We start from the raw sequence: 27,399 nt of genomic DNA, 5'->3' as shown, positions 1-27,399 counted from the left end.
CTCAGTCCTGCCACAGCCAAGCGAGTCCTCTCCACCCTGGTGCCCGTCTCCGCCCCTCCTACCGGTCTGGATGAATGTTTATTTTTTATTTCCTTGGTGTCGGACCCCCTTGCCGTTCAATTCTCTGTCAGTTCTGGTTGTGCGAGGAGGCGCAGTGTGTCTACCTACGCCGCCATCTCGGTTCTCAGTCTGTAAAGTCTCTATATCTGCATTCTAACTGTGATCATTGAGCGATGGGATCAAGTTTAGTTTCTTTATACAGACCTCTTTTGTCCAAATGATCTATCATAAGCATGCACTGCTTTTGTAATAAGAACAAGAATAATCATTTATTTAAAATAAAAAGCTATGGCCAAACAAGGTTAGCACATAGGCCAAGGTAATTTATCTAGTCAGTGGGAGGAGAGAGAAGCGACAAGGGTAGCATTTATTGAGTATCTCTGATGTGTACAGGGCTCTGTGGGATGCTAAGCACACAGGCTCTATTTCAGTCCTTCTCTGTAACAGCCCTCCAAGGAGACGCAGAGGTTGTGAGCATGGATTTGTGTGCGAGAGAGCCCAGGTATTGCTCATTCTGTGCTTTCCTAGATGCATAACCTCGGGCCCATTAATCTTGCTGAGGCTTGGAGTTGTCATCTATAAATAAAGGCTAGAACCATGTTCCTCACCAGGCTGTCGTGAGAATTAAATGAAATAATACACACAAAGTCCTTAGTCTGCTTTGGTGAACCTGGCATCACATTAACTTTTTAATGTAAAAATAATTATTTTATACATACACATACGTTTTCATAGATCAGTAAATGGATATTAAGGTGGTTCAAGAATCTTATCCAAGGTCATTTAGCAGGAAAACAGAGCCAAGAATCTAAACCATATCTGTCTGATTCCTCAGTGGTTATATTTTTTCCATGCTTCTCTTTTGATAAGTTTTCTGCAGTTAAAAGACCAGGAAACAGAAATGTAGGCAGTCAATCAAGGCTTAAACATAAAACCCCAAGAAGTCAAGTGTTATTAAGAACAGGGAATGTAACTACTTGCAACTTGTTGACATTCAGAAAACATTAGCAGGAATCTTACAATTTACAAATTTTTATATTTCAGTTTGTTCCCATGGGACAACAGGATATGAGAGAGTTGTTGGCCTGTTCTGTCTATGTGGGACCATTTCTGCACGAATTTCTGCACGAATTTGTAATTTTTTAGTGTCCCAAGTATATCATGTGCCAGGTGCTTTATTGCCAACAGAGCGGCAAGGAAGAATTGAAAATTTGGGGTTCCATTATATTTGCTTATGCACACAAAGTTCTAAATTCTCAAAAGGAATAGAGATATAACGTATGAAAGTATAGAGAACATTGAATTATGCCTGGTTTAACTATCAGTTCTGCCATTAACTAGCTTTGTCACCAATTATTGCTCAGTGCTGGTTTCCATATTTTAAAAACGAAGTGGATTGAACTGGAAGGTGTTAAGGGTCCTTTCTATGTCTGAGTTTCTAGAATTCTAAGTGTTACATTTTTCTGTTTGGACATCAAGTGGTTGAATGATGAAGCATTGGCAGGATGGTTTTGGAAATGATTTGTCTCAAATAAGTGTGCAGGCAATTCACTCACTGACGCATTAGTTCATTCAACAAGTATTTCTCATTGCATGTCTGCTATGAGCCAAGCACCGGGGTTGAAGCAGTGAATAAAAGAACTCTGTTCTGGCTTCAAGGAGCTTGTTCTCCTGCAGTAGACAAGGGGTCTTGAGAAATAAAAAGCAGAGTGGCGGGCAGGAGCACAGAGGAGCAGAGTGCTGTCTGAGGTGGGTGGTCAGGGAAGACATCTTTGAGGAGATGACATTTGAGCCCAGATCAAATAAAGTGAAGGGGTGGCCGTGACCGAATCTGGGGGCAAAGTCTTCCGGGCAGAAAATGTAAGGACCTTGAGGCAGCAGCATGGGTAGTGTGCTCAGGGGAAGGTGAGGAGGTCAGGTCAGCTTGAGTGGAGTGAGGAAGCGGGAGAGTGGTGGGCTCTGCTGAGGTCATGGTGGCTTGGTAACAGCTATAGATGTCCTAAGTAGGATGGATTCTGAGCAGAAGAGTGCAGGATCAAATTTGTATTTTATAAGATGGTTTTTGTTGCCTTTGAGAAACAGATCAGGAGGGGAAGGAGTGGAAGTCATTAGGCCAGTTGAGAAGCCACTGTTACTGCTTCGACCAGCGTGGCTCATCACTGGTTGGGCATCATCACACAGAACAAAAGGCTGCCAGTTCAATTCGCTCTCGGGGCACATGCCTGGGGTTCTGGCCAGAGCCCTGGTTGGGGCGTGTCTGAGAGACAACTGATTGATCTTTCTCTTACATGTGGATGCTTCTCTCCCTCTCTTTCTCCCTCTCTTTCTCCCTCCCTTTCTCCCTCCCTTTCTCCCTCTCCAAAAGTAAATAATAAAAACAAAAAAGAAGAAGCCATTGCCGTGGACTGGACAAAGGGTGAGGGCAGCATGAGAAGAGCCAGGTTATTGAAGTGGGTCACCTTGTGAAGGCAGAGATGGAGGAGGCTTTGCTGAAGGACTGATTGTGCGGTGCGACACAAAGGCTTTTTGGCTGAGCCATTGTATGAAGGAAGTGCTATATACTGAGTGGGGCAAATATTGCAGCAGGGGGAAGAGGGAGCACAGAGGAGGGCCATTTGAGGGCTTTGGGCCATGTTAATATTGGGATGCCCTCTAACTCTCTGGTAGGCAGTGGGTGAGGCTGGAGTTCTGGAGAGAGGGCAGGGGTGCAGACTCAGTCAATAGATATTTTTGTTTGTTTATTTTTTGTCACAGGACCAATCTCCTCCCATATCAGTAATCTACTGAAACTATTGCTTCACAAGATGATCACAAATGTTTCATTTCAGTTGTGGATTACAGACTGGGGGATGTAAGGAAGCTGTGTTTCTGTATTTATAAAACATGAAAAAAGCATTTGTCCTCTGAGAACCATTGTGAATGAGCAGGAGGCAAACCCATCTTATTAAGGCACGCTGTAGTGGCTTGAGTAAACTACCTGTGTGGAATCCCATCAGTCCTCAATAAATCAAGAGGATGAAAAGTCATGCATATTTTGGATGATTCAGGACACGTTTTAGGACAATGCCACCGTGGCTGGGTGTTACGTTCCTTTATATAGAAAGTACAAGAAAGCCTTTTAGAAGCAGCAATTTTGCACATGGATGTCTGCAGATGTTATTTTCCTCCACGTTCTCACACGTACCGAATGGCAAGCCTGCGCCCGGTTTCAGTTCAGCAGAGCTCGCACCCACATTTGACTACAGGTCTAAAAAAATCTGGAATCTGACCAGTGAATGATTAAAGTTGAAACTCCTACTGGAAACCCCCTGACATCCTACGATGAAACCAGATGCTGAGGCATCTTGTTCAGTGTCATAACCCGCCTGTTTATACATCAGCAGTCAAACAATGCCATTGCAGGCTTAAATTCACAGGGGAAAGCAAAATACCTAGCTTTCAATATTCCCTTTTTGCACTTATTCTAAGCAGTTGAATGATACTGACTCTTTGAATCTTGGCAGCTGCTTATGTTTAGTAGTGCTGGGATCTGTGATTTTTCTTTGAGAAACTTGATACTTATTTTCAGACATCAGGTTATGATTAATCATCACCTACTACTAAAAGTTTTTGAAAGGATATCTTCAGGAAGTGCTTTGAATTAGACCGTGCTATTTGGATTTTGCAGATGGACAAGTCACTTCAGCTAAAATGTCACTAAGCAAAGAACACCTATGGATGGGAATTCATTCTAAGTATTCTCAGGGGAAATTGAGAATTACCTGGTATGCTTGGTTTTCTTAATCTCTTTCAACGCACAGCTTCTTATTTTTAGAAATAAGAAATAGATACAGTTTAGGCTCCTGAATAATCCTTAGGGATAGACACTGGAGTGTGAAAATGGACTTTTCTGTGAAGAATGAAATGGTAGTGCCTTCAAGGAGTGAATGTGAGCAAAACAAGCCACAGATAAATACCTGACACTCATTATAATTTTGGAAACCCTACGTGTTGTCACGTGCAGATACATCATACACCATCTATCTGTATTTTTAGGGGGGTTATTAACTAAGCAAATCATGTTTAGTTATACTTCTCAGTTCCATGTTTGATTATAAAATCCTTGCCCAAATTTGCCCTCATTGGCCCTAGATACAGGGCAGTTTTTAGAACTTTCTAATTTCATATTTGCTGTTATGTGTTACTGTTTATGAACCCTGCAAAGTGCATTACTGTTCTTATCTGTGCTTAAAAGGGAAGAAATAGTGTCCCAGAGAGGCCTATAGAAGATAACACAAACCAGGACAGGATTAGAATTTGTGGTAACCAAGTTGCGAAGCTGCGGCTCAGTCTGCGAAACGTACTGTCTCAAAACAAATCCTAAGCTATGAGGAAAAATCCTATTCTGGACTGACTTTCTTGTCATTATTGATTTCTTTCCTACCATCATGAGCTTTTTGAATAAAGCATGCTCTGTTTAAAGGAGAACAAAAAACAAGGTTTATTGAAAACATGTGATAGTTCAGCCTGGGAATCCTTTATGTTGAGGCTGGAGACGGCCTAACAGAGCTCAGTACCATCTGGGAGCAGGATATTTCCCCACACACTTCATGTGAAGATGTATCAAGAAAATGTAATTCAAAAACAGTTTCAGATGTGCACATTTTAGCATCATGACCAGTAAATAATCCAGAAAACCACAGAAACTTGATAAGAGATGGATTCTTAAGCCACACAAGGGCAAATGTCCTGAGGATTAGCTACAGTACTTTGATCTCCAAATTCCAAGCACAGATTTGGAGTCTGTGGTAGAAGCTAAAATCAAATATTTAAAACATTTTGTAAAAGGCAAAGTAAAAACATTGAGAGAAAGGCACGTGGGGGTAGAAGAGCCTCCTGTAAAGGAGCCTATAGTTACAAGCATGCAAAGTAAGCACTTTATTTAAAAATATCATCACATTCACATGACCAAGTTATAGGGAACTGAAGCAATTAGACCAAAAAATGCAGGCAAAAATTATTCCTCTGAAGGCTCTTGATAAACAAGGTAAAGGTGCTTTATATATATTTTTTGTCTTGCGTTGTTTGGATAATTGTCACAAATTTTTCCTTCACTTCCTCACTGTTTTTACATTGTATATGTAGAGGGTGCAATGAAGGAGTAAGGTTCTGCATGTGGATGTCTACTAACCTGCGATTCTTTTCAATTTTTAATCACTCAATAGATACTTATTGTGGCCAGAAACTGCTAGGACTTGGGTATACAATAATAACAAGTGTGAATGGGACTTGGATGGGTGGACAAGACAGCTGACACCCTGCTCACAGGGGGCTGCAAGGACAGTTGGCACAGAAGATACTGAATGGAGTAACCACGATCATGGGTGATGAATGCTATGATAAGAGAAATACAAGGAGCACAGTGCAGGGTCAGTTCACCTAGTTAAGGGGCCATGAAAACCCAGGAGAAACATAGGTTAAGCCATAATGGAAAACCAGTAAACAACAAAGCTTCAGAAACCCCTCGTATTAACCCCAAAGCCTTTAGACCCCGTAACACAACCATCTCTGAAATGATCATATTTAAAGAGCTCTAGACTCAAAAAGCACCCGGAATAGTTACTTCCCCATTCCCTGCTCTCTGAAAATAAAATATATTCTTACTAAGGTACATAGAGTCTTAAATTCTAGGAAATCAGTATTGATTGGAGAAAAACAACCAACAAAAACATACAAAGAGGTCTTACTGAGTTGATAATTTTTCTTCTGATTGTATTTATCATTTCTAGGATTGATCAGAGATTAGACTGAACCCATTACTTTTATGATTCAGTTTATTACCACTAACAATTATGGTGCATTTATTACATGCCAAGCTTAAGCTTAGCACCTTCCACGTATTCTCTTATTTAATCTTGGGCAATCTTTTGAGAATGTACAACTAAAATTCCAAGTTTAAAATTAAAGAAATGTGGGGAGGACAAATTAAGGCAAATCACAGAAAACCTTTCCAGACAGGGCATTATTAAGAGAGTTAAAAATGCTGTTCTGTGTTACTTCAGCCTAGGACTAAAGACATTCATAAGAAAATCCTATGGTAAGTTACCTTTAGCATTGCCCTTTGCAATGACAAAAATGCCTCGAGTGTGAGACTCTGCAAAACTGTTCATTATAGGAACCTGTCAACTCATCCTAATATTGCTAGGCAACAATGATAATAATAGTCAACATTTACATTGTGCTTATTATGTGCAGGCAACATTCTTTTTATTTAATTTTTGAATAGTTAGTATGTTTGTATTATTTAAATATCAAAATGACATAAAGAGAAAATGATGAATAATCTTGCTTCTAACCCTGTCTCAATTTACTTTGTCCCTACTCATCTTCAAGTGAACATTTTTATTCTTTTTAAAAAACCTGTTCAATATTTCTTTATATAAATAAAAAGCAATTTTCTTACACAAAAATGTAGCACACTACATAGGCAGTATTACATTTTTCTTTTACTTAATATATCCTGAGATCCTTCTACAGCTAGACGGAAAGGTCATTAAAAAAAAAAACAAATTTATTATCTTACAGTGCTGGAGGTCTGAAGTCCAAAATCAGTCTCAGTGAACTAAAGTCAAGCTGTTGGCAGGGCTGAATACTTGAGGATATTCTGAGAAAGGTCTTTGCTGCATTCTATTTATTGTGTTCTTAGTTTATTCAGCTACACTGAGAACTTACTATAAATTAATGAAACTATTGGGAAGTACACTTCTGAGTTGAAGAGTAAATGCCATGTAATTTTAGGAGACAGTGACACTTTTCCATAAGGGTGATACCACTTTGTACTTTATGGAGTATAAATGCCTATTTCCTCACGGTGTCACTAAAAATGAATGGTTAGATTTTGGATCTTTGCCAATCTGATGGATGACAAAATACTATCCTATGCATTTTTTTTATGAGTGAGGTTTAGTATGTTGAAGAAAAAAACATGTATTTTATTTTCTGTGAATTCTCTGTTCACATGCATTTGACATATTTTATTTTCTACTAGGTTGTTGAATTTTCCTTTTAGTTTCTAGAGCTCCTTATATTTTAAAATGATTAACTTTATCTCTATAGGAATTATATTTTCCCACATTTGTCTTTTGAATTAGCATGTTTGTTTTGTTTTATGCAGCATTCTTTGATTTTATGTAGCTTAATTTTATCAATTTTAAATATTATATAGTCTAAATTTATCAATATTTTCTTCTATACCTTCTATTTTTAAAATTACAGTTAGAAAAGTCTTCTGGTTACATGATTATAAAAAAATTTACCTATTTCTTCCACCCAGTATTTACAGTTTTATTTAATTTAAATCTTTGATTTATTTGGGGATTGGGAATAGGGTAAAATATATATGGATCAACTTGATGTTTTTCCAAATGAGTAATTAGTTGTTCCAACATCACTTATAACCAAAGTGGGGATGAAGTTAAAATTCATGAATTTGACCACATGGGGTTGCTATTAATTTTTGAGAACATGACTTTTCTATTGATGCTGATAAAGAATCCATTGGGAGACAGTAAAGAAAATTGTGGAGGAAAAGAAGAGCCTGAGATGATAATTTTAGGAATAGGGGAATTTCTAAGAGGTGTGAGATTAGAGAGACCAAATGACCTCTTTTTAGATCACATTAGAACAATGAGTTTTGGGCTCACTTTGCTATGAAGCTCCATGGGCCTTGGTAGTAATTTAAAAGTTTTTATTCTGTAGGAGTAGTGCTTTAAGGCTCTAATGAATGTGCTTACAGTTTGCCCCCCCATATCTGTGGGTTCCCTATCCATGGATTCAATGACTATGGGTCAAAAATATTTAAAAGAGACTTCTGGGCAAGATGGCAGCATAAGTAAACATGGTACTATCCTCCTCCCACAACCAGATCAAAATTACAACTAAAATACAGAACAACCATCTTTCAGAAACACTTGAAATCTGGCTGAATGGAAGTTCTACAAATAGGGAATTAAAGAAGAAGCCACATCAAGGCTGGTAGGAGGGGTGGAGATGTAGAACAAGCTGGTCTCACATCCATGTGTGGTGGGTAAAAATTGGGAGGGATATCTCAGCTGTGGAGGCCCTACCTGAGAAGCGAGGGGTCCCAGCCCCACACCAGGGCCCCCAGCCCAGGCTTCCAGTGCCATGAAGAGAAGTCCTTATAACTCTTGGCCGTAAACCAGCGGGGATTGAGGCTGAATGAGATGAAGTACTGTTGGAGACCCAGGTAGTTCCTCTCAAAGGGCTCATAGATGGACTTACTTGGATTCACTACCTCTGAGCTCTAGTGCTAAGGCAGCAGCTTGAGAGACAACAGAGACATACAAGGAGGAACTGAATTGTCAGGTATTAGGGTGAGAGCTGGGCGGACAGCTTTTCCCCATAAAGAAGTGCTGGCAGAAGCCATTGTTCCTTTGATGAGCCCTCTGACACAGAGCCAGCAGGCGGGTACCATCTCTGAGTCTCCATTAACCTGACTCACACTGTTTGGCCCACCTTGATGATTCCCTGAGGCTTCACCCATCCCAAATTTCAGGCCCACCCACCTGTTTCGAATGACTTTTCCATATGAAAGGCCTGTCTTGGCTCATGCTTTAGATTTTCCTAAAATCTTTCAAACAAGCAGCATTTGGCTTTGGTGTGCCCCATACCTCTCACTAAGAGGATCCAGGCCCAGCATAGCAGCAGCTGACCTCGGTTCACATCTTGGTCTTGCTTGGATACCTCCAAGCCAAGCACAAGTATTAGGCATCTATAAATTGCTTTGTAGCTAATGCTGGGTGGTGCCAGGCAGAACAAAGCAGCACAGGTGGTAGCTGACTTTGGCCTGCACCTCTTCAAAGGTCCCAGAGCCAGCACACCTAGTGGACAGCTTCAGATCACCACCCAAACATCTTCACAAACAACACACTCAAGGGATAGACCCAGTGGGCACCAGAGCCCCACTGAAGTACATCCTGCTCTGTGGGGTGGGCCCCTAGACAGTTGATACTCCACAGTGGTCAGAGGTCAGTGGTCAGTTGTCTTAGCAAGTCCTTGCAGCTGATCAGCTTGAGGGAAAATCCCTCCCATTGATATGCCAAAATCAATCAAGACCCAACTATGAGGGGAAGGGTGTACATAACCCACACAATAGGGCACACCTCAAGTGCCCAGCTTGGGTGGTCAGGGGGGTGTGCCACTGAAACCTACAGAACACCTACTACATTAGGCTACACTACTAAGCCTGGAGACATAGCAGCTCTACCTGATACATAGAAACAAACACAGGGAAGCTGCCAAAATGAGGAGACAAAGAAACATGGCCCAAATGAAAGAACAGATCAAAACTCCAGAAAAAGAACTAAACAAAATGGAGACAAGCAATCCACTACATTAAGAGTTCAAAACACTGGTTATAAGGATGCTCAATGAACTTAATTATAACCTCAACAACATAAAAAAGGACCAGTCAGAAATGAAAGATATACTTACTGAAATGAAGACTAATTTACAAGAACTCAACAGTAGGGTAGATAAAGCCAAGAATCAAATCAGCTATTTGGAATATTAGGAATCCAATCAGAACAGCAAGAAGAAAAAAGAATCCCCCCAAAATGAAGATAGTGTAAGGAACCTCTGGGACAACTTCAAGAACACCAACATTTGCACCATGAGGGTGCCGGAAAGAGAAGAGATCAACAAATTGAAAACTTATTTGAAAAATAATGATAGGAAACATCTCTAACCTGGTGAAGGAAATAGACATACAAGTTCAGGAAGGACAGAGAGTCCCCAAACAAGATGAACCCAAAGAGGCCCACACCAAGACACATCATAATTAAAATGCAGAAGGTTAGAGACAAAGAGGAAATCTTAAAAGCAGCAAGAGAGAAGCAATTAGTTTCCTACAAAGTAGCTCCCATAAGACTTTCAGCTGATTTCTCAACAGAAAGTTTGTAGGTCTGAAGGGATTGGCAAGAAATATTCAAAGTGATGAAAAGCAAGGACCTATAACCAAGATTACACTACCCAGCAAAGCTATCGTTTAGAATCCAAAGACAGATAAAGAGATTCTCAGTCAAGAAAGAGCTAAAGGAGTTCATCACCAACAGAGCAGTATTTTATGAAGTGTTAAAGGGTCTTCTTTAAGAAGAAGAAAAAAAAATTAAAAATATGAACAATAAAATGGCAATCAATACATATCCATCACAACTGAATCTAAAAAACAAAATAAAAAGAAGCAGAACAGAAATGGACTCACAGATACAGAGAACATTTTGATGGTTGCCAGGCGGGAGGGTTTTTGGGGAGGATGTGTTAAAAACGTGAAGGGATTAAGAAGTACAAATTGGTTGTTACAGGATAGTCATGGGGATGTAAAGTACAGCATAGGGAACACAGTCAATAATATTCTAATAACTACGTATGGTGTCAGATGGGTGTGAGATTTATCAGGATAATCACTTAGCAAGTTATGTAATGTCTAATCACTGGGGTACACCTGAAACTAATATAATAATGCATGTCAACTATAATTGAAAAATAAAAAGAATTTAAAAATGGAAGAAAAATATTTGAAAGAAAAAATATTATGTTGTTGCTCATATGTAGTATGTAATTAGGCCTAGGATGATTGCATCTGTACTGAACATGTACAGATGTTTTTCCTTGACATCATTCCCTAAACAATACAGTATAACAACTATTTGCATGTCTTCTACATTGTATTAGGTATTATAACTAATCTGAGATGGTTCAAAGCACATGGGAGAGGAGGAGGTGCATATGCAAATACTAGGCTATTTTACATAAGGATTTGAGCTTCTGGGGTGTTTGGTATCTGTGGGGGTCCAGGAACCAGTCCCTGAAGATTCTGAGGGACAACTGTATATATCTCTTTTAGCAGGCAAGCATAATTACTATTGGTATCATTAAAGTTTGCTTGAAAAAGGACTTTCTATAAAGTAAAGTTAGATTTAAGCAATGATCCTTCAGGAATTTGCAGAGTATTGACTTTTTACATTAATTGATCTCTCAACAGTTAATCTATGTAAACATCAAAGTTATATTCATTTACCAGAGCATGAAGAACTACTCCTTAATGGACTATATTTTCATTTGTCTTATTGGTCTAGAGGGCTAAATACGAACTTTAGAAACTTCTGCTTATGAAATAATTTTCATAGAAAACCAGATAAAGCAGAATCATACATTTTCTATGAAAATAAAAAATGTCACTTAAGTCAGCACAGATGTAATTTACTGCCATGAAATATTCTAGGCATTTTTATATTTTGAAAGGAATGGCTACATTCTGGAGAACAGTTTGGCAGTTTCTGATAAAGTTAAACCAACACTTACCATATGACCCAGTAATATCACTCCTGGGTATTTGTCCCAGAGAAAGAAAAGCTCATGTTTATACAAAAACCTGTACGTAATACTCATGGTACCCAAAATACAGAAACAGCCCCAATATGGAAACAACCCATTGACCTGAAATGCATAAATGGATAAATAAAGTGTGAGACAGCAATACTGTGGAGTACTACTCAGCAGTGCAAAGGAATGAACTACTGATCCAGGCAGCGACTTGGATGGATCTCAAGAGCATCACGCTGAGTGAAAAAGCCAGTTGAAAGGTTACTACTATATGATTCCACTTACATAACATTCTAAAAATGACAAAATTACAGTCATGGAAAATAGATTAATAATTCCTAGGGGTTAGTACTTGGAGGGGGAAGAGTGACTATAAAGGGATAATGCAAGGGGTGGCACTCTAAGATAATTTAGGGTGGTGGGAAAGTTTTGTATCTTGATCATGGTGGCTAATTTATATATGTGATAAAATTTCAATGTGATGTATATAGAAAAAATTGAGTGCATGCAAAAGTTGGTGAAATCTGAATGCCTGTACTTTAGTTAGTAATATGTATCCATATCAACTTCCCGGTTTTGATAATGGCATTACAGTTATGTCAGATGCTCTCATTGGGGGAAGCTGGATGAAAGTACATGGGTACCAGGGAACTCTTTGGACTATTTTTGTAACTTCTAAGCATAAGTCTGAAGTTATTTCAAAATAAAAAGTTGAAAAAGAAGTCTGATCTTAGGACGATGACTGATGGGAAGAAGAATTACACATTTTATGGCACTGACATCTATTTTCTTTTAGATCTCACATCAGCTAAAATATGGGGTGTGGGGAGGTTTGGGGATGGGGATCAGACATCAGCACATGGTTTATTAATTTGTTCTTGTGCCACAGTGGGTGGTACAGGGAGATGTGGTGTCGAAGAAAGACCCTGGAACTTGATGTGAGCCAATCTCTGTTTATTTTGGGTTCTGACTCTTTTGCTTATATGCAGTATGACCCTTGATAAGGCTCTTAATCTAACACTCCATTTTAAATATATAAAATGGGTATCATAATCTCTTCTAACTTTAATAAGATTTTTATAGGAATTATAAGAGATAGTCTCTAAATATGATTTATAATTTAAACTATGAAATTTTATCCCTGTTCATGTGACTCCAGATTGCCCAACTCCCAACCTTCTGTTATTTCAGCTTCAAAGGAAGATTTCTTATCTAAACATAGCTCGTAAACTATTGCCCCTTCTTTAATGTGTAGCAGGAAACAGGCAATGGACTGATTAGCATGCACACAAGCACAGTGAATTAGTGTCCAAGTAATCAAAAGTCAAAAATGAAGCAAAGCTTCACTTATACTTTATTTCAAGGAAGACTGTGAGTTGAGCTTTTAACTCAATGTGGTTTTTTTCTTTCAAACCAAAAGGGACCCAGGAGAAAATTAATGTGCTGTTTCCTTTCATAATTAAAAAAAATCAGTAAGTTATTTCTAACAAAAAAGATGGTTCTGCAGCATTTTTAGGGGGAACTTTTACTTATGTTTGAAAGTGAGGGAAATGGAAAGGTCCTTTGCTGATGTGGCCAGTGGAATTAGGATCATCCCTTTCATGGCATCAGATACCACGAGGAAATCTGGATCCCGAAAGGAAAAGTTGCTACTCTACATAACATGGTCTCCCACCAACCCTGTTAATGAATTCGTTTTCCCTGTACCCCCATTGTTTGTCCCTGTGTAGATTAAATGGATTATGCTGTAATTAAATTTGATTCGTACAGAGGCAGCGCTTCAGGGCAATGGGCTACAGGGGGGCCAGCATTCTATTATTGGCTTCACTGCTGACTTAGGGGCCAGGTACAAGGCACTCTCATTTCACAGTGCCTCAAATTTTCTGTCCATAGAGTGAGATAAACAATGTCGCAGAGGGACGCGGTGCTGTTTTATGAGCACTATATTCTAATTGAGCTCCAAATTACTTGATAGAAAGGTGCTCTTTGAAGGATTAAAGGTATATTTATATTGTTGTTGCGACTCTTAACAGGAATGAGGCTTTAAAATCTAATTTTAAAAGCCGCCCACTGCACAATACATTATCCCCGTTTTTAAATACTGCAATCAGCTGCGCACTGAGTTGCTCTGTGGTATTTATTAAAAATGAAAAAAAAAGCACGGCAGAGACGTGCTGTAGAACATTTTCAAAGCCACGTGCAGCGGTTTGACCGCAGGACTTCCACTGAAGTTAATGGGACTCACACTGGCAAATTCCAAGCACCACTTTGAAAATTTACCCCCTAGTGACAGTTTAATGTTTCTTATTGATCATAAGTCTTCAGATAACATCTCAGGGCAAAAGGGGACAATTTATCAAAGGAAATAAATAGTCTTTAATGAAATAACTCTGCATTGCAACACTCTATAAGTAAGAGTGTGCAGTGGAGTATCGGTAAACGGGCTCTTAGGGATTGTTTATTGGTGGTGGTCACCACTGGCCTGTGGAAAAGTGTTCATCACATTCCCCTAGTTCCCGTGGCTCATGCATCATAGAACATAATGCATTTTCTTTTTCATTTTGAAATTTTATGTTTCTAAGGGTAGATATATACCTATGTGGAAAAGTAAGAGAGAGTAGGTTTAGATTCTTCTGAATGGGTAAAATTTGTGTATTGCTGATAAGAAGTTCAAACAGGTATAGATGACTAAAACACCTAGAACCTTGTATATTCATACTTTTTGTTGCCTGATCAGAAAATTTTTTTTTAGCTCAAATATTCAACATGATACCTGCCACCCATCTATTAGACTTTTACCTGGTTACCTGTCGCTAGAAGCTTCCTCATATCAGGTGATTATATGCCTTCATATGGCCTACATGACCCTCATGTGACCTCTGTGTGACCTGTGCCTGTCTCCCCATGAGCTCCTACTACTCTCCCCACTACTCATTGAGTTCCAGCCAAAATGACCTCATGTCTTTTCCTCGGACAAGCCAATTTCACTGGGTATTAAGAATGTTCGCAATTACTATTTTCTGGCCTGAAAAGATCTGTACCTAAATCTTCCCATGCCTGGCTCTTTTTTAATATTCAGGTCAACTTGATGGTTTACTCTTTAGAAAGACTGTCTCAGGCCACCCTATCTAAAGCAGTCCCCAATATCTCTGTTTTATTTTCTTCACTGCATTTCTCTCTAGTTGATATTATCTTGTTTTATATAAACATCCTTGTGTATTGTTTCTTCTGTCCACTGGGATGTTAGTTCTATAAGTAAGATCTTGCTCGTTTGGTGCAACACAATCTCCCCAGCATCTAGAATCATCCTTGGACATGGTGGGCATTGTATAAATATTTGTTGAATGAGTAAGCTCAAAACCCAGGGTACCTTTAGTTCCTGTGTCTCATGCAATTAGTCATGGGATTCTATATCCCCTTCCCATGACTGCTTCCACCTCCATCACCTTTATTTTGTTTCACCGTAGTCTCCCTCCTTCCAGTGTTGTCCTTCTTTAAGAGCACAGGAGACTGCACTCTTATAGGCAAGGACCACGTTTTATTCATCTTTGTGTTTTTTACACCTGAGATCCCATTTGGTGTATTGTAAGTGCTCTATCTGTGAATGAATTTTCTTACATAACATTAGCTAGTACAGGCTATTAGTACAACATATGACAGTGCTCTACTGAAGTTTATGGAAGGAGTGGGAAATAATCTTTCACTACTCATTTCCTTCTAAAGGCATCTATATGGTTAAGTTATATCAGCTAATCAAGCTACTTGACAAGTTCAGATTTGTATACCAGGTCAACAATTACCTAAACAGGTTTCTCAATAATGTCTACTAATGTTAACAAACAAAGGCTTTTCTGGGAGTAACATCACTTATCCTGGATATGTCTCCAATTAGGAAATACATGGAGATCCTCATGATAATATTGCTCAAGAGCATATGCAATCTGATACAGGTTGAGTAAGTCTATTTTAGAGCCCAATTTCCCCTTTAGATTAGAGAACTGCGGTAGGTAACCTGATACTAAACCTGGTATAATTAAGGCTGATACTGCTTTGAAAGTCATTTTGTAAAGTCCGGCTTCTCATTAAAAATTCTTGGGCTACTAAAGGTGAACATAAAAGTGTCAGGTTCTTTGTGAGTTGGTGACAATAAATAAGGTTTAATTCAATTTAATTTAAAAATACTAATAAATAATAAGGGCAATTTTCTCATAGTTGGGTAGTGTGGTGCAATGGGAGATGTCACTAGATACTTGCTTGGTCATTGTCCTGGGTTCCTGACACTCTGCTCCTAAAAACTTTGGAATCTCCGGAATGATAAGTGTCTTTTGTATGCAAATGAAATGACAGATATCTGGGGGTCCCTCAATAGCTTTAACTTACCAGAAAGACCAAAGCATGGTTAGAAAGCTGGAACTTTAAGTCCAACCCTGGACCTCTGAAGAGCAAGAAGGGCTAGAGATGAGTTCAATCACCAATGGCCAATGATTTAATCAGTCATGTCTATGTAATGAAAATTCCATGAAAATCTCCAAACCATGGGGTTCTGAGAACTTCCAGGTTGGTGAACACACTGAGGTGCTGGAGGGCAGCATGCCTGGAGAGGGCATGGAAGCTCCGTGGTAATCTTTCCCTCACCCACCTCATCCTGCACTTTTCTTCCATTTGGTTGTTCTGGATTGTATCTTCTATAATAAACCAATAATAGTAAGTAAAACGCTTTCCTGAGTTCTGTGAATCATTCTAGTTAACTATCAAACCTGAGGTGGGAGGATTGTGGAAACTCCTAAATTTGTAGTCAGCTGGGCAGAAGTGTGTGTAGTCTGGGCACCTCACTGTGGCTGGCATTTGAAGTCAAGGCTGGGGGTTGCGCAGGGGGAGCCTTGTGGGCATAAGTTCATAATCTGTGTGTCTGCACTCACTCTGGGTAGTTAGTATCAGAATTTAATTGAGTTGTTGAATGCCCAGTTCATGTTTGGAGAGTTGGAGAATTGGTTGGTGTGAGAAAAAAATCTCCTTAGATTTGATGTCAGAAGTATGAGTAAAAACAGTTCATCAGGTAGGTATAGTTTTCTGGAGTGAAATATCCAGCAGTGAATCTTGTTTCTTTCACCTACCATCTTTCTAACTTTGGACAAGTCTCTTAAGTCCTGTCTTACTTCCTCATCCACAAAATGGGATATAATATTTATAGAGTGCTTGGAGCAGTACCTAGCATATAGAAGCTAATAAATATCAGCTATGAATAACTAAAAGGATTGAAATGGCTTCAATGTTTTGTGGTAAATCAATTGGTAGGAAATAACTTGAGAGAATATAATTTCTACCAAAGGAGAGAGGAGGTAGGAAAGTATAGAAAATGATGCAATTCAAGGACTTAGAATAAAATTTAACATCTCTTGGAACAAAAGATGGAGAAGGCAGAGAAGAAAAAAAAAAGAAAAAAAGAAAAAAAAGCTGTCTCAAATCTTCAGTTGAGAGGCTGGTGGCAATTCTGGGAATCTCCAATTTAACTTCTGAACACATTAGCTGCTGAAGTTGACTTTTAATGAGATGAACTCACAGGTATATTAGTGTGGCCTTGGCTATATGGTTGATTTTAATAAAGGCTTCAATTATGTTTTAGCCTAGTAAGAAGCTGGTTATTTTTTCTCATTAAGAAAAAATACACTTTTAGGCATTTTCCCGAGAGACTGTTATCTCACGTCAAAGAAATATTTGCTCAATTCACAGGGGAAACATTGGAGCTGTGGTTTGCCTCTTTTGTCTCCTTGTGGAAATATCACACGGAAGAAAATCTGTTAAAATAGCATTAAGAAATTAACTTGTATTTAGCATCAAATGCAGATCCAAGATTTACAAGCTAGTATTTTCTGTTTCCTTGAGATGTGCTGCAAGATTGAAAAATATGGCCCTGTTATATCTGTCTTTAAAGTCGCCAGGGAATCCAAAAATCCACTGTGGGAAGTCATTTGTTGGCTTCCTGATGCATCAGGCTCATTATCCTGATCTAAGTGCCAGCCTTTGGCACTATTTGCAATTTTCAGGTAGGTCATTAATGAAAGCTTGAAAAAGGAATGGCTACCAGATCAGTCTTTGAAGTTATTTCACACATTTTCAGTTGCGAATGTTCACTGAGTGAGTGATTTGTCCTTGATTGCAGAGAAATTGTAAAGCAGCCAGCTCAGATAAATGAAGGGCAACCTGGATAGTCATCCCAAAATATATTTGACTCTCTAAATTGGTAAAGCAATAGTTATTTCCGCTAGCTGTAGACATGTTATTTCAACAGAGCCATAGGGAGAGATGTAAATTGAATGTATAGGCATAAGAAATAATTTTGTAATGAAAAAAAGATTTTATCAGTTTTCAAAGCAAACTCCCCAATCAAGCAGATATAAACACATATGGTAATGAAAGAAAGCACTTAATTAAAAAAAATTAAATAGATTTTTCTCTTCCCATAGGTGAGCACTGTTGTTTAAAATGTTTTCCCAACACACCCAAGTATACAATGATTTAAAAATCAGCAAGGTTTTGTAAAGCTTCTGGTTCTGGCTAGAGTGCAGGGGTAAGAGGGTGAACAGCTCAGGAGGGGGAAGTGCTAAAGTCTTTGGGAATTGGCCTGTGGGCCTCTAACAAATTGTGTCCAAATACTATCAGTTGATCTACAGGGCTCAATACTATAGGAGGCTTACTAGCTGACCACTGAGGTAGTTTCCAGTTCTTTCCAGTTGGAAAGAACAACATTTGTGTGCTTACAGAAAGCATTTTCCATACTGAAGGCATAGCCAAATTATCACAATCTTTTTTTGAATACTCAAGACTTCTACAAATGTTTGGGTGTATATTTGGCATGTTCAGAGTAACCAAATCTTACAAATACACGAAGTCTTGAGAAATCTTAGCTACATTTCCAAACTCAGAACAGTTGTCATGGACAGATGAGAGAGATGTTATTCCTTTTTTCATTTCATCATGGTAAATTATGTGGAACAAGGGAAATACAAGGTTCATTTGGTGACATCAATTATTTTTATGGCCCTATTAAAGAGGCCCAGAAAGAGTTTTATCACCTGGTACAACCTATTGCCTTCAGGCAGTGACATTTGGTTCCTCTGTGTAAGTGAAATTTTATTGACCTCATACTGCAGAGCCACATTTGAATATGTTTTATTAGCACCTCAATGCAGCTGGACCACTGGGTCAAACTGTTATATGTACATTAATAAATGACTGAAAAAAATGCAGAGTTATCCTAAAATGTAAGTACAAATGTTGTCTTTGTTCTAATAGGGATTCATTATATATTTATTCATTCCCAAATTTTCTTCCAAAATGATTAATTTACTACAGGTAAAATATCCAAATGAAGAAAAGGCCGAAGGAGTTAACTAAACTAAATCTATGCTTGAAGCGTGTTATACTAAATTTGTAAGGTCACTATTGATAGGTCCAAAGATGTCGAGTCTTACAGATAACATAACATCATGCTTAGGACTTCCGGCCAAGATGGAGGTGTATGTAGACACACTGTACCTCCTCGCACAACCAAAAGAAGGACAGCAACAAATTTAAGTGCAAAAAACAACCAGAACTGCCAGAGGATCAAACTGTATGGAAGTCTGATAACCAAGCAGTTAAAGAAGAAACATTCATCCAGACTGGTAGGAGGGGCGGAGACAGGCAGCTGGGGTGGAGAGGGCTCATGGCAAGGTGGTGGCTGCTGGAGCAAATGGTCTGACATTTACAGATAAACTGGGAGGAACAACTGGGGAGCCAGACAAACTGTGCAACCCAGGGTTCCAGTGTGGGAAAATAAAGCCTCAAAATCTTTGACTGAAGAAACCTGTGGGGGTTGCAGTGGCTGAAGACACTCCCGGCCTCACCAGAGGGTTCACTGGGGAGACCCACAGGGTCCTAGAACATGTGCAAACCCACCCACTCGGGAATCAGCACTGGAAGGGCCCAATTTGCTTGTGAGTACCAGAGGAAGTAACTGAAAGCCATCCGAAAGCCCAGCAAGTGGCATTGTTCCCTCTTGGACCCCTCCTCCACATACAATGCCACAATGAAGCTACATGAGTTTCCCCACCCTGGTGTATAACTATGCCTCAGCCCCTAGCTACGTAATAGGCATGCCAAGACAAAAAAAAAAAAAAAGGCCCAAATGAAACAACAGATCAAAGCTCCAGAAAAAATACAACTAAGCAATGAAGAGATAGCTAACCTATCAGATGCAGAGTTCAAAACACTGGTAATCATGATGCTCAACAGAAATGGTTGACTATGGTTGCAAAGTAGAGGAAAAAGTGAAGGTTATGCAAAGTGAAATAAAGGAAAATGTACAGGGAACCTACAGTGACAGGAAGGAAACTGGGACTCAAATCAACAGTTTGGACCAGAAGGAAGAAATAAACATTCAACCAGAACAGAAGGAAAAAATAAGAATTCAAAAAAAAAATTAGAGAGCTTAGGAATCTCTGGGACAACTTTAAATGTTCTAACATCTGAATCATAGGGGTGCCAGAAGGAGAAGATAAAGAGCAAGAAATTGAAAACTAATTTGAAAAACTAATGAAGGAGAACTTCCCTAATCTGGCAAAGGAAATAGACTGCCAGGAAGTCCAGGAAGCTCAGAGACTACCAAAGAAGTTGGACCCAAGGAAGCACAAACCAAGGCACATCAGAATTACATTACCCAAGATTAAAGATAAGGAGAGAATCTTAAAATCATCAAGAGAAAAGGACACAGTGACTTGCAAAGGAGTTTCTATAAGACTGTCAGCTGTTTTCCAAAAGAAACCTTACAGGCAAGAACGGGCTGGGAAGAAGTATTCAAAGTGATGAAAAGCAAGGACCTGCATCCAAGATTACTCTATCCAGCAAAGCTATCACTTAGAGTGGAGGCCAGATAAGGTGCTTTCCAGAAAAGGTAAAGCTAAAGCAGTTCATCATCACCAAGTCCTTATTACATGAAATGTTAAAGGGACTTATTTAAGGAAAATAGGAAGATCAAAACTATGAACAGTATAATGACAACACACTCACAACTATCAAAAACCGGATCTGAAAAAACAAAAACAAACTAAGCAAACAACTAGAACAGGAATACAATTATATAAATGGAAATCATGTGGTGGGTTATCAGCAGGGAGGGGGAACGGGGAGAATGGGGGAAAAGGTACAGTTATTAAGAAACATAAATGGTAGCTACAATATAGACAGGGGGAGGTTAAGAATAGTATAGGAAATGGAGAAGCCAAAGAACATATATGTATGTCTCCCGAACATGAACTAAATGGGGAAATGCTGTGGGAGAGAGGGTGCAGGGTGGAGGGGAATGAGGTGGGGGATGGGACAACTGTAATAGCATAATCAAATGTAAAAACAAACAAACAAACAAAAACCCCACCATGTTTAGAGTCATGTGTTGCTTCAAAACCTGCAAGGATCTGAGGCAGGAAGAGAAAGATTAAAGGACTAAGATGTACTGATGCATCCATAGCTGAAAGCAGCTATCAAAAGGCAGCAGACATCTGGGAAAGAACCTTCTTTTCAGCTTGGGGGCCAGAAATACATTAGCATTGCCTCTGGAACTGGAACAAAACCAAATTTTAATTGGTTTTAAAATCTGGACTAGAACACTCCCTCAGTCATCCGTGAGCCAACCTTATCCTGTAGAAGTGAAGGGAGTCTTGGTCAGCCACCTGCCTTGTGGATTGTTTTGTCTGGGTCCCTTGTAGGACAGAAAGTACTTGTTGTACAGCAGTTTCACATCAGGTTATAGTCCTTCGTGATGTTTCCTGAGCAGAGAATTGAAAAAGAGTAAAATCTCCAGAGAGAACTATCCAATGCTTTCACTAATATGCCTTGGGGCTGGGTGGACCCGCAGGTCTGGGAGTTACCACCTACTTTCCTCTACACCTGAGCAATGGTTTCCAAAAAAGAGGAAAGCCTGTTCTTGTAGAAGAGAGGCAGCTGGATGGACAAGGCCGTTTAAGATTGAATTATAATTTCACTGTATTTACTACAGTGCTTCACACACAGCTAAATTCTATAAAGAGTGATTGAATAAATGGGGACTCTTTTGAAATGTGAATACTATGAAATTACCTCAGTGGCAGACAGTGTGTGGGGAACCCACCCATTCTCCCATCCCCAGGACAGGGCTCTTCCTTCACAACAAGGATGGAATAAAACATTGTTCTTCACAGTGCCCATGGATGGGAGACACTTCCTCCAATTCCTCCTTAAATCATTCTGCCCCTGCCACAGGGAACAGGGGTAAAGGAGGACATTAAGAAGATGGCTCAATACTTCCTGACTTCTAAAACAAAATGAAAAACCTGTTGTGGATGGAGATAGTCTACACTACTTTGTAGACTAAAAATCCACTCTCAGAGATTGGAAATAGTTGAAATAAGTAATCCTCACCAAGAATGTGCAGTATCTGGATTTGAATGGCTGCCAAAGAAGTGAGAAGGCAAAGGGATCGAGAAAACCAAATTTAGCTGTTAAATAACAACAACAACCATAACGACAGCAACAATAGCTTTTATATATCAGGTTTATTTTTACCCCAAGAAGAAGATTTTATTTTTTAAAAAAGGGGAATGCGAGGCTATATTCTTCTGTAACGTCAAAGTCATGAGGCCAAGGAAGTGTGTGGAGTGGTTCTAGGTTAAAAGGGACTGATGAGATACGACACCTAAGTGCAGTAAGTGATCTGAGACGGGCTCGTGCACTGACGAGGAAAGAATGACATGAAGGACACTGCTGGGTCAGTTGACAAAAGCGGGATACGGCCAGCAGATTAGATACTGTATCGATGTTCAATTTACTGAAGGTTATATACAAAACAATGTCCTTATTCTTAGAAAAATCTACATTGAAATATTTAGAGATAAAGGGCTGAGATATAGGTAACTTATGATTTTTTAAAACAAGAATTTTATATTGAGATATAATTTATGATACCCTTTAAAATATAATGCTGGTAGATCCCAGATCCTAACTTCAGAATGCCATATGGCATCTTTGTTAAGAAGTATAATTTGCAGCTGGCACCCAGGTGAATGGAGTCCCACAGAACCCACAGCATCAAGGGAGGTGCAGGGATGTGATTCTTACTTCAGGACTGCAGGGTGGGGGCCGCATATTCCAGAGTGGAAAACACTTGATCTGGTCTGAGGTTACCAATGCATAAAGTAAAACATATTTGTAATCAGTCGTGAGGAACACTAACTGATATGCATTACCAGGTTTAATACACGTCTATCCATTCCAGTTAGTTAAAGCATAAAAGGATATTGCTCATATTGTAGAGAAGAGAGGTTTTATACTCACTGAAGTGAATGCTTCCCTAATACAGGGTGATACTGGAGAACCATTCAGTTCAGCATAACTTGATATAAGTGGGTGTTCTGGAGCCATACCTCCTGGCTCAAGTCCTAGGTCCACCACTTACCACCTATATGACTTTTAATAACTTATTTCTCTTCGCCTCAGGTTTTTCATCTGTAAAATGGGGATAATAAAAATACCTACCTCACAGCGTTGTGGTGAGTATTAAATGAGTCAACACTTTTTAAAATGCAAGAGTGCTTGATGTGATAAACACTGTATGAATATTAACTTTGAATATTAATTAAATGTTACAATACAGACAGGAGGCAGAAGAAAAGGATGCAGAAATCCAAGTGTCTGGATTTTGATATTCACCTATAACACAGAAGGGCTTTCGGGCAAACCTCAGTCTTCCTTGCCATCCTCTGTACCGACAACAGCAACCTGCAGACCAGATTCGAATGATGAACTCCAAACCAAAGACGACAATCATCACGAACTCCTAAAGTATCAAACAAGACATGTTAGAGGCAATTGGAGCAACCATAGCAAGTAGCTCTATGGGTATCTCTGGCCATTTAGGCCCTTCATTTAAAACGTCTATATGTTACATGACTAAAGTTAAGAACATCTGTTCTCCAAATCAAACAGAACCTGGAGAATGTGGAGATCTCTGCATTTGCTATTGTGTGCATTTGCTATCATGGAATGCCATTCCTTTTCAAGTCTCTAACATTTTGCAAATTTAAGAGTTAGTTTCAATACTAAATTTGCAGGCTGAATTACCAATCTGCCTCGTTTGGAGTCTGTTGGGTAGCTGACTTCAGCTACCTGGTAACATGTGAAGTACCTGAAGTGAAAGAGAGGACCCTGAAAACCCGGCTTGACAGTTTTGCAGAAAACAGAGCTGCATTTTGTTGCAAAGAGTGACAATCTCTAAGCTCTTAAGAGTTGTTTTCAGAGAAAAAGAACTGACTATTTAGAAGTATGCTGAGTTCTTGTATTATGGTGTCCAAACCTCCTTATAGAACAGCAAGTTTCAAAAACATTACTGCATGTTTGGCACATGTATCCTTTGCCGGAAATGAGACCCTAAATTCTTCAAATCTGAAGGTTGTTAATTATTATGCAGCCCTTTGGTTAAAGCTGCTTAGAAAATAGCACTTGCTCCAGCAAAATGACTTTGAGATTATTTACAAGAGTTGGGAGTGAACCTTGGGGAAAGGCCAACTAAAGTGTCCCATTAAGCAGTGGGTCATAGAATGAGAAACCAAACAGAACTTTAAAGAAGAAAGTATCTCTGGAGCAAGCATATCATAGTCATCTTGTTGTCCCTATAGGTACAGGCACTGAGTTTATCGAACTTGGTTTTCCTTTAAAAAATAATTCCTTCTCTTATATTATACTAAGTCAAATAAGCCAGTCACAGAAAGACACTCATGTGGAATCTAATGAACAAAATGAACTAGCAAGCAAGATAGAGACAGAAGTTGTCAGACGGTGGGGAGTGTTGGGGTACTTAGGGGTGTGGGTAGAAGGATTGCGTGAAAAAAAAGGAAGAGAAGAAACTCATGGACATGGACAACAGTGTGGTGACTGCCAGGGTAGGAGGGTGGGGGGAAGTGGACAAGGGTAAAGGGGGATAAATGGTGATGGAAGAGACTTGACTTGGGGGGGGCGTGAACACACAGGGCAGTGTAAGATAATATGCTGTGGAACTGTGTACCTGAAACCTGTATAACTTTTTTAACCAGTGTCATCCAATAAAAAGTAAACAAATTAAAAATTTCCTGTCTTAATTTTTAAACAAGGATTGACTCAGCATTTATAATGTAGAACAATAGATATTTTAAAAATATTTATTGAATTTATTATTTGTTAAGTGATTTTATTATAGTTGCTTAATTATAAAAGTGATAGTCTTTATTAAAACATTCCAACATCACAGGAATATAGAGCGTAGAAGTGAAGGTCCTTAGAACAAATTTCAAAAATTTATGTGGAACCTCAAAAAACCCACAATAGCCTCAACAATCTTTTAAAACTATTTATTTATTTATTTATTTATTTATTTTTAGAGAGGGGAAGGGAGGGAGAGAGGGAGAGAAACATCAATGTGTGATTGTCTCTTGCACACCCCCTACTAGGGACCTGGCACGCAACTCAGGCATGTAGCCTGACTGGGAATTGAACTGGTGACCCTTTGGTTTGTAGGCCCACACTCAGTCCACTGAGCCACACCATCGAGGAAAGCAATATTTATTAAAATATTCATAAATTTATTAATTATGATATTATAGTTGTCCCAATTATTTTCCTCTTTGCCTTCCTCCATCTGGTGTCCCCCTCATCTCCAGCAATCTTGCTCCCTTAGTTCATGTCTGTGGGTTGTGCATATAAGTTCTTTGGCTTCTCTATCTGCTATACTATATATAAGTTGTGACACCATAAAAGTCCTAGAAGAAAACATAGGCAGTAAAATTTCAGATATCCACACAGCAATATTTTTGCCAATATACCTCCTAGGGCGAGGGACATAAAGACAAAAAATAAACACATGGGACTACATCAAACTAAAAAGCTTCTGTAGAGCTAAAGAAACCATATCAAAATGAAAAGGGAACTGACTGTATGGAAGAACATATTTTCCAATGATACATTGGACAAGGGTTTGATCTCCAAAATATATAAAGAACTCATACGACTCAATATCAGGAAGACAGACAATCCAATTAAAAAATGGGCAAAAGACCTGAAAAGATACTTCTCCAAGAAGGACATACAGATGACCCATAGACATATGAAAAGTCGCTCAATATCACTAGCCATCAGAGAGATGAAAATTACAACAATGAGCCCCAGCTGGTGTGGCTCAGTGGATTGAGTGCGAGCCTGCAAACCAAAGGGTCACAAGTTCAATTACCAATTGGGACACATGCCTGGGTTGCGGCCAGGTCCCCAGTAGGGGGTGCGGGAGGGCAATCATACATTGATGTTTCTCTCCCTTTCTTTCTCCCTCCTCTCCCCTCTGTCTAAAAATAAATAAAATCTTAGAAAAAAAAACACCACAATGAAATACCACCTCACACATGTCAGAATGGCCATCATTAATAAATCAACAAACAACAAGTGCTGGAGAGGTTACAGAGTAAAGGTAACCTTACTGCACTGTTGGTGGGAATGCAGACTGGTACAGCCCTGTGAAAACAGTATGGAATTTCCTCAAAAAACTAAAAGTTGAACTGCCTTTTGACCCAGTAATTCCTTTGCTGGGAATATACCCTAAGAATCCTGAATCACCAATGGAAAGAACTTATGCATACTTATGTTCATAGCAGTGCTATTTACAATAGCCAAATGCTAGAAACAGCCTAAGTGCTCAGTAAGTGAGTGGATCAAAAACTATGGTACATCTACAAAATGGAATACCACGCAGCAGAAAGAAAGAAGGAACTCCTACCCTTTGTGACAGCATGGATGGAACTGGAGAGCATTATGCTAAGTGAAATAAACCAGACAGCGAAAGACAAATACCATATGATCTCACTTATAAGTGGAACCCAATCAAGAAAACAAACATTAAGCAGAATATAACCAGACACTGAAATAAAGAAAAAATGGACAGTAACCAGAGGGGAGAGGGGAGGGGGATAATGAGAAAAAGAAGGGGAAAGGTCATCAAGGAACATGTATAAAAGACCCATGGACAAAGCCAAAGGGAGGTAGGATTGAGGGTGGGAGGTGGGGGTAATTGGGGTGGGGGAGAATGGCAGTGGGAAAATGGAGACAACTGTACTTGAATAAAAAAATAGTAAAAATATTATTTCACAGCTAAAGAATAACAAATAACAATTAAATGATTAAAAATAATAATAAAAATAAAAAATAAGAAAAAAAAAGAAAGTAAAGGTCCTAATCCACTCCCCATTCTCCCACCTCATGTACCAACATAAAAAACGTTATCAAATTTAGGAACACGCCCTTTTTGTTGCAAGTTTCAGGCAGGTGTCTATTTCCTCAGTCATAGTATGTAATGATGTGTTGCACTTTTGAAATGCCCTGTAGAGATATATCATTCTATCCTTCTGTTTTTTGCACTAAGTAATCCACAGATTTTTCTCCTGATGGAAAACAAATCTCCAATATCATTGCTGCCTATTTATAGTGACTTAAAACTATCTATGGGATAAATCTCAGAAAATGACCTGGTGCACAAGTAACGAAAACCATGCAACATGCACTCATTATTGATGTGAAAGGCTTTTTTGTTTTGTTTTGTTATATATCTAGGTAGTTGGGTCTATTCATTCATTAAGGTGACTACAGTACCAGAACACCTCTTTTTAATTTATCACATTTTCTCATATGTAAAAAGCATGTGGAGGCCTAAAATGCCCACGTAGGTGGGCTTTTGCCCTATCCAGGTCTAATGCCAAGTCCACTTTTCTACCCCTGTCTCTAGTTCCTGCTTGTGCCAGAAAGTGTGGCAGTCCGCTGGTGAGAGATCTTATTGTGAGGGATACCCAACAAGATCCCAAATGTGGCCTGGGCCCCCAGGAACTACCATATCATGATTTTTCTTTTTCATGTGAATAGTTGACATTATTTTAA

The 27,399-nt window shown here is 39.1% G+C and overlaps 1 protein-coding gene across 2 annotated transcripts in view; it reads right to left on the bottom strand.

Moving 5' to 3' along the window:
- Positions 1–27,399, bottom strand: part of KCNQ5 (potassium voltage-gated channel subfamily Q member 5) — a 516,174-nt gene that overhangs the window by 110,571 nt on the left and 378,204 nt on the right. For both annotated transcript variants that reach the window (XM_024576602.4, XM_024576605.4), the window contains exon 3: positions 23,164–23,290. In XM_024576602.4, coding sequence (XP_024432370.2) covers positions 23,164–23,290 — 127 coding nt within the window. The remainder of the gene's footprint in view (positions 1–23,163; positions 23,291–27,399) is intronic.

Source organism: Desmodus rotundus, chromosome 11 (assembly GCF_022682495.2).
Source record: "Desmodus rotundus isolate HL8 chromosome 11, HLdesRot8A.1, whole genome shotgun sequence".
NCBI lineage: Eukaryota > Metazoa > Chordata > Mammalia > Chiroptera > Phyllostomidae > Desmodus > Desmodus rotundus.
This window is presented reverse-complemented; position numbering and strand designations above follow the sequence as displayed.